This window comes from Chamaea fasciata, unplaced genomic scaffold (genome assembly GCF_029207755.1).
Source record: "Chamaea fasciata isolate MVZ Bird 193981 ecotype frontalis unplaced genomic scaffold, bChaFas1.0.hap1 SCAF_7, whole genome shotgun sequence".
Taxonomy (NCBI): Eukaryota; Metazoa; Chordata; class Aves; order Passeriformes; family Sylviidae; genus Chamaea; species Chamaea fasciata.
The window spans coordinates 39629820-39637732 of NW_027094092.1; the positions used below are offsets into that span (position 1 = coordinate 39629820).

Consider the following 7913-nt stretch of genomic DNA (forward strand, 5'->3'; position numbering starts at 1 on the left):
CTGAATGGACAGAGCTTCACCATCCTCTGCTTCAGCATGTGATAAAGACTAGTGGGGCAGATGTAGGAGAGCGTCAGGCTAGAACTGTGCAAAACACAAGCTTTTTCTCTCAGTAACCAAGATCAGACCATGAATAAAAGGAATTAGCTAAAGGTCAAGCCAGCTAGAACAAGAATAATGAAAACTGGCTTAAGGAACAGCTGTGTGCAATTGCTCAAAGTACAGCAGATTTTGTCCTTTTCCTGACTCAGTGGCTGGGGGAGGCAGAAATTTTAGCAGTGGCCAAAAGCACTTCTGGCTGGTGGACTGCTAGATGCATCATAAGCATATACCTCCTTTCTGTGCCCTGTATCCCCTGAGTCACACACAAAATAGATAAACATTGCCTTTCATCCTTAATTCTCTGATGGGTGCTGCCTCCTGCAACAGTCAAAGCTTGCCCCCCTTGCAAGAACATCCCTCTCTCCTGAGGTTAATGTGATGTGCCCTGGAGCCTCCAGTCACAACAGACAAAGGCTTCTTCTCCTTGCAGTCTTAGACCCTGTAATTAACCCCTGGCCCTTTGGACCAAAAGAAGCTGGGACACTTTGACCTCTGGGACCTATTGGAAAGTTCAGTTAACTTCAAGGGCCTTTGCTAGGAACATTAGTTGAGGAAACAAAGAATTCATAGAAGTGCTGGAACATTGTCATCAAATTGTTCTGAATGTATCTATTTTTAGAGGGTGAAGAAGAGTAGAAGCTGAAGAGAATACATTGGAGCCTCAGCGCACGGCATGGTGGCAGTAGTTACGGGCCTCCCTCAGCCCCAGGCCTGAGCCAGAGGAGGAAAGGGGATGGTGATGATGCTGTTGGTAGCATCTTTCTTTATTTTATTTTTTTAAGAGATGAAGTTCCATTTTCACCACCCCACCCCCATGGTCAGAAAATGAGACCCACAGATAGAGCTGAAGATAATGGCAGGTTGCCATGGAAATGTGCATTTAGTCTCACTGTTTCCATGGCAACTGAAAGACATACCATTCTGTTCCTCTGAAGGATGCCAAAGGTAAATGAGCACTGATTAAAACAGGGGCACAAACTTGGGTTCTAATCAACAACAAAGACTAGAACCATAAACTCTTATTGCTCAAGCAGGAGATATTAAGAGCCATACAAGTTCTGGGAAGGCCAGTGGCAGGAAGCACTGCACACAAACTGCTCCCCACGGGTTGCAGAACCACAGCCTTGGTGTAATGGCCCATCTCACTGTCATGAACAGCTTCAGCTGACTCACACAATATTTCTGTCCACAGCTGGATACTAAACCAACCCAAAGTTCATGATCTACTGAGCTGTTTCCTGGGCAGGTAGCTGCACAGATCAAAGCCAGTTGCAGCCTAATCCTGGAAACCATGCAGAGCAAACATATTCCTTAGAACCCAGCAGGATCTGAACTGCACCATTAATTCTCTACCTAGCCCCTAATGGCATTTGGTTTGAGGATTCATCCTTTAAAAAATTTTTTTTTTAAAAAAGAAGAAAATAATTTTAAAAGAAAAAAAAAGGGGGGGAAAAAAGAAGGGGGGAAAAAAAGCCAATAAAAAGCTTCCCAAAGAGAAGTTTGATAAAATACAGGTGGCTGCAGTTTATTCTCGCCAATGCTCCATGTCCTTGAACTGTGGTTCTTTATCCAGGCTGGTTGACAGTTGTATCAAACACACCATTACACAAGGCTGTCTTTACTGCCAGTCTCTCTGGCAGCTATAGCCCATTCCAGGGAAGCATGGCGAGAGCTTTGGCTGGTGTGCATGAAAACAGGCAAAGAAAAAGGAGCATCAAAACAGTGCACATGCTGTCACGCTCTCTGCTAATGAATTTGATGGTGTGTTTGCTAGTGGAAACGTTTGGTTCAGTCCTTAAGCATGTGTTGTAGCAGCTCATCAGGAAATACACTTGCTCTGAATTTTTCTCTGAACTCCCAAGAGCGGCAGCCCCATGGAAAGGGACTGGGGGTCCTGGTTGATGACAAGTTGAACATGAGCCAGCAGTGCCCTGGCAAACAGAAGGGCCAACCCTGTCCTGGAGGCATCAGGCCCAGCATGGCCAGCCGGGCAAGGGAGGGGATTGTCCTGCTCTGCTCTGCACTGGGGCAGCCTCATCTCAAGTGCTGGGGACAGCTTTGGATGCCACAATATAAGGATATAAAGCTATTAGAGAGTGTCCAAAGGAGGGCAATGAAGATGGTGAGGGCCTTGAGGGGAAGCCGTATGAGGAATGGCTGAGGTCACTTGGTCACTGTTCAGGCTGGAGGAGACTGAGGGGAGACCTTACTGTAGTTACAACTTACTTGTGAGGAGGAGTGGTAGACACTGAACTCCTCTGTGGTGATCAGTGACAGGACCCAAGGAAATGGCATGAAGTTTTCATCAGGTGAGGTTTAGATTAGACATTAGGAAGAGATTCTTCGTCCAGAGGGTGACTGAGACTGGATTAAGCTCCACGGGGAAATGATTTCAGGACCAAGCCTGTCAGAGTTCAAGAAGCATTTGTACAATGCTCTCAGGTACATGTGACTCTTGGGGATATCCTATGTGGGGCCAGGAGTAGGACTCAATGATCCTTGTGCATCCCTTCCAACTCAGGATATTCTATAAAACTTCACTAACCAGTCCCATCTTACAGTGTGAACAGTGGAAATATTCACAGTGTAAAAACTCAATTCTAAAAACTCCGTTTTTTTACCTGCAGCTGCCACCAGATGTTTGAAATGTTTGTAAGGTTGAAGTCTTGGTACAAAGCATGTGCCTTTACAGCGTGGGACACAGACAAGAGAAGCCTTCTTTAATGTATTTCTGCCTTCACATTATTGCCTCCTCCACTGTTAAGTGATTCCTCCCCCAGGCACTGGATTCAGACAAGCCCTTAAAGTGGCAAGAAATTACACTTCTGTGAGGGAGAAGCAGAAGTCCCAGTGGGTGTCATCCAGAGGGTACTGGTTCCTCAACCTTAGTCGTCTTCCTGACTCACCCAACACCTCTGTACAGATGTATAATGACACAAGAGAAAGGTCTGAGGTTAGTGAAATTTTGCAGATGAAAATTTGTGGGTAAGATGGACAGTTATTCCCCTAATGTTCACCTTAGGTTGGCCATTGGTCCTGTTGTAGCCACTCACCTCAAAATGCTCTTTGTAGTAAATGACACCACACAGGGCCCCCCCAACACAAGTATAGCACACATGCACATCCCTAAACCACTAAAAAAAGGGGATAACAAAGATCTCCTATTTCCCTACCACTGTCTGGCTTGAGGCCTTGAAGTGGGACCCTCAGGCCACAGTAGATACTGAATCTGAAGGACAGAGCAACACAGGCTGAGGATGTGCTGGTCATCTACCAACTAGTCTCTACAGAGCCCCCAGAAGCTCTCACCAAAGAGAGAGTTTCTATTCCATCTTCTTCTACCTTGCTGTCAGTGACACTGATGATTGTGCCCTTCTCCCTTGAAGTTTCATCTTTAGGTTTCCATAAATATCTTTCTTGATCATTCATTCCTTGTCAGGTGGGTGAACTGAGAGAATCCTCCTTCTTTATGTGGGAGCAGAGAAAGATTTTCCACTGCAGTTTCTCATTTGGCATGAAGTGAAGGCAGCACCTCCAGCTCCTTCAGCTTCTTCTCAGTGGCTCAGTACAAGGGCTCCCAACTACTCCCACATTGCAGACCTCCTGCAGACATGCTGTGGCAGCCCCTCATGGTCCAGGCAGCATCAAATCTCCTGTCTAATCTTCTGTGTCCTTCTCTTGGCACCACAAGTCTTGCCCCACAGGCTCCAGCGTGGTGCCATTTTTGTCACCTATTCAGTGCTCAAAACTTGGCAGGTTAGGCTTCTTCAGTAGGAACCAAGATCTAGCCTTTTCTGCCTACACAGCCAGAATACACCCAGATCACCTTTGTACCCCTCTGCCAACAAGAGCCCTTTTGCCGATTTCCTAACATTGACAGAAGTTCTGATGTACTGACAGACTTCTAAAGAGTCAGGACAACTCTGGAGGTGACAGATGGCCCTTTGCACCTATTCCCTAATGGGAACTGGAAAACCAGCAACTTCTGCCAATAGGTCACACCTCCCAAGAAGCAGGACTAAGAAGCCAAGAGCGACATGGCTGGAATCTCTCCAGCTCCTAGCAGTTTACCACACTGCAGCAATACCAGCCTGTCTCCAAAATAGACAGCTGCAAAGAAGCTTTTGCTCTTGCTAAAGATCTGCGTGAAGGAAATCCAACCTCACCCCAGAATGCCTGTGTATGTCCAGTGCAGTGAGTCCCAAGGAGTAAGGGGTCCACCTAGTGCAGTTAGAGCAGTATTGCCAGAACCACGGGCAGAGCACATCACTCATGAGAGCTTCACAGCAATGCTGCAAGTGACACTGGTGGGTACCAAAGCCTCATCCTCTGCAGAGCCCTTTTGAGCGAGAGGCAGACCCTCTGAAGGGGCAGCACTCCACGTGGACAGCACTTGCTCCACCTACTGCATCAGAGCACAGCAAGTGTAGGCAAGTGGAACCTGGCTAGGTTGAACAGACACGGCACATTTACATTTAGTACAGTAATCCAAGATGAAGCCTTTTTACAGGGGCTGAAGGCTGACTTTAGTCCAGGGCAAAAAAAACCTTGGTAGCTGCTGGTTTGCTACCTCTCCAGCACTACTGCTGCACTTCTATTTCTAACAAAAGATCTCAAAAGAGACTTGACCTAGGTCAGTCTATGTGAAATGCATCAAGAATGGATTCCTGGTTCAGAAAGCAACTCCTCTGGCCTACTTATAGCTATCCCAGCCAAAAGAAATTTAGTTTATCTAATGTATTCTACCTACACACACTTTAAGGTCTTACACTCTTCAAAGGTAGTCCTGGCTGACATCACTTTCAAGTTCTGGGAACATAAAGATAGGGTTAAAACACCCTGAAGGGGTTTAGAAAAATCTTTTAACCATATTCTTTTAGTCCCTTTTACAAAATGTGACAGCTCTCTCTGACAGCAACGTAATTAGGCAGACTTTGTTGACTACAGGAAATGGAAAGGGCTAAACTGAAAGAGCCACTGCTCCACATCCTGTCCATGTGCATCCCTATGTGACAGAGTCAGAGCAGATCATATATGAGTTTCTGTAACATCTTCCGATGAAACTGAAACTAGCTGGCTATCAGCTCTGAGCACTAGAAACAAATAGGCAAAACAGTGCTGAACACAGGCACTACTAAGTAGTTTTACAAGGCATTTGGGAAGCTTAACAAAAAATGCCTGTGGCATGGTCTTGAAAAGTTTGCCACAGGTGGATCCCTTGAGATCAAAGTCATGCAGTGCTCCCACACTCACGTGAAAGACTCAAGTCTTAAACAATTTGGTTATGATCAGATAAAACACAAATGAGGGAACAGAAATAGCTTTCCCATCTCTCCTTTCATCCAGAAGCAGGTGAATCACTGACTTAAAAGACATCTAGTGGCAGATAAGAAACTATAGAAAATGACTAATCGAAAGGATGTTATTCTGGCAACTTCTAGACTTCTCATTCCATGGGAGTCTTAGAAAGGAGTGGGGCTATTTGAGTCTTTCAATAAACCAGGCATGTTAGACAGAGACTAAATGGTAAACCTAGCTATGGAAAAGCTTCCCAGACAACTCTAAGTCAGAAAGACTTGTGAACCCTTAGGCAGTACTCCTGCTCTCCTCTCTATCACCTCAACCTCCCTTCCTGCTAGCAAGAACAGCCAGCAACCACACTATGAAATTTGAGAGTCTGTATGACCTAAAATTCCAAGTCAGGCTTAGGAACACCCTAAAATAGCACTGGAGCATAGAGAGCTGTGTATTTTATTTTTATATTTATATACAAGGGTTTTCTTCTTTTTATATATAAAAGACATAAGCTATTAATTCTTCCGACCTCAATTTTTTTGGTTTCACTTACTCTGAACAAGTAAAAACCATCATTTCAGGAACTTACAGGAAAGCCACCATAGGTTCCTGGGACCAAGAGAATCCTGTTCAGCAAGAAAAGAGAACACTATCTGGAAAAGGCCACTGTAAGCTGGTCAGTAGAGAGCTAGCAGTACATGTGAGAAAGACTCCACATCTCATTCAGGTGGAAGACAAGGAATAAGCAACACTAGCCTGAAAGAACCTAGATTCTACCTCCAGGTAAATGCACAAGCAATACCAATCAAGCTCATAGACTTTTTTTTGAAGAACTTTCAAAAAATACACACACACACACACACACATATATATATATATATGTATATATATACAGCCTTCTCTTGCAGAGACAGTTAAGTAGTTCCACATTGAGGACAGGGTAGGCCAGTCAGCATCACCTGGCCAGTGGTTCACAAGGGACTGGAGATGCTCCTGTGTGCATGCTCATGGTTACTGCATCGTTTCAGAAGGGAAGGCCAACAAGTCTTGGAGACAGGCTCAGTACAAACACACACACACAGCTGCAGTAATGTGTAACAGCTGTGTCACAGGGTAAAGGGAGATGAGAGGGAGCAGCAGGGAAAAGAAAAACATAAACCCTCTTTGGAGACTGACAAAAGTGTCTGCAACCAGCGTCCATCCATGGTAAGTCCAGTCACAATTTGACAGAGAAGGAAGTCCCACATGAGCAACCCTTCTCTGCCTGGGGGTTGCTCACCACCTGGAAGGAGCTTCGGATCAGCTCCTGGCTGAAATCCACCATGGATCCTTTCACAAACGCCAGGCTGTCCACGTCCACAACCACACGAGCACCACCTTGTTCAAACACTCTACAAAAAAAAGCAGCATATTTAACCATTAACTGGGCCAAAGACCCTACAGAGAAGCACAACCTCATCACGCTCCTTATCTCACAGGCTTCTTCCCTTCAATGCATGATACTATCACCTCATGCATACCCCTCCTGCCATTTTTGCAAAGAACAGTAACACCTGACCATCAAAATGCCCCTTTGTCCTTGCCTGTCGTCAGGATTGATAACTGTGTCCAAGGAAAACTTGTACTGGAAGCCAGAGCAGCCACCTCCTTCCACCTGCAGCCTGAGAAACTCTGATCCTTCTGCGATCTCCAGCAGCCTCTGCAAATAAATAAAAGGAAGAGGATTAAAAGGCCTGCTAAACAAACTAGTGAACACCCAAACGTCTCCTCCGCGTGACGGCAGGGCAGGCAGTATGGAAACCCTCCCAGGGACACCAGACCTCCTCCCAGAGTCCCCACCTTCACGCAGCTCTCGCTGAGGAAGATCTGTCCCTCGCTGGGTCCGCTCTCCGTCGGGCCCGGCTCTGAGAGGGACGACGCCCAGCGCAGCAGGGAGCCAGGCGGGCGGGCAGGGCCGGCCGTGGGCCTCGGCAGCGCTCGGCCTGGGCACAGTGAAGCGGAGCACCGGCTGCCTCGGGAAGAAGGGAGAGGGGGCGTCTCAGAGGGGTCCGCGAAGCCGGAGGGGCGGCGGGCCCGGCCCCTGCAGCCACCGCCCCCTGCCGCGCAGCGGGGACATTCTGCGCCCCCGAGGGAGGGTCCAAGGGGCCGAGTGCCCAAGTGAACGGTACCTCGTCCGGCCGCCCAGCGCCAACATCCAGGCCCGCCGCAGCGCCGCCGGCGCCGCCATGCCAGCCCAGCGCCGCCCCGCCGCCATGGCGGAAGTGCGGCCGCGCCCACCGGGGCGTCACCGGGCGGCGGGGCCGGGGCCCTTCGCGGGCAGCGCTTGGCCTCGGCGGGCTCGTTACAGGCTCACAAGGGCACGAAGCTGCTGTTCGCTCTTGGGGTCGTTCGCAGCAGTGAAGAGGAATAAAGTAAACAGCGAGCGCTGTCCGTCAGTGCATGTTTGTCCCGGGATTAGCCGTAAGGTTATCCTGAGCAGAACCCAGAGAAGGATCAAGGTGCCGCACAGGGCGGTT

The 7913-nt window shown here is 47.9% G+C and overlaps 1 protein-coding gene across 1 annotated transcript; it reads right to left on the reverse strand.

Moving 5' to 3' along the window:
- Positions 1 to 6202: 6202 nt before the first annotated feature.
- ISCA2 (iron-sulfur cluster assembly 2) lies at positions 6203 to 7674 on the reverse strand. Its single transcript, XM_066188497.1, has 4 exons — positions 7566 to 7674; positions 7237 to 7405; positions 6981 to 7096; positions 6203 to 6788 (listed from the first exon to the last, which is right to left on the reverse strand). The coding sequence occupies exons 1-4, from the start codon at positions 7649 to 7651 to the stop codon at positions 6614 to 6616; spliced, it is 546 nt and encodes a 181-aa protein (XP_066044594.1). The 5' UTR covers positions 7652 to 7674; the 3' UTR covers positions 6203 to 6613.
- Positions 7675 to 7913: the final 239 nt, after the last annotated feature.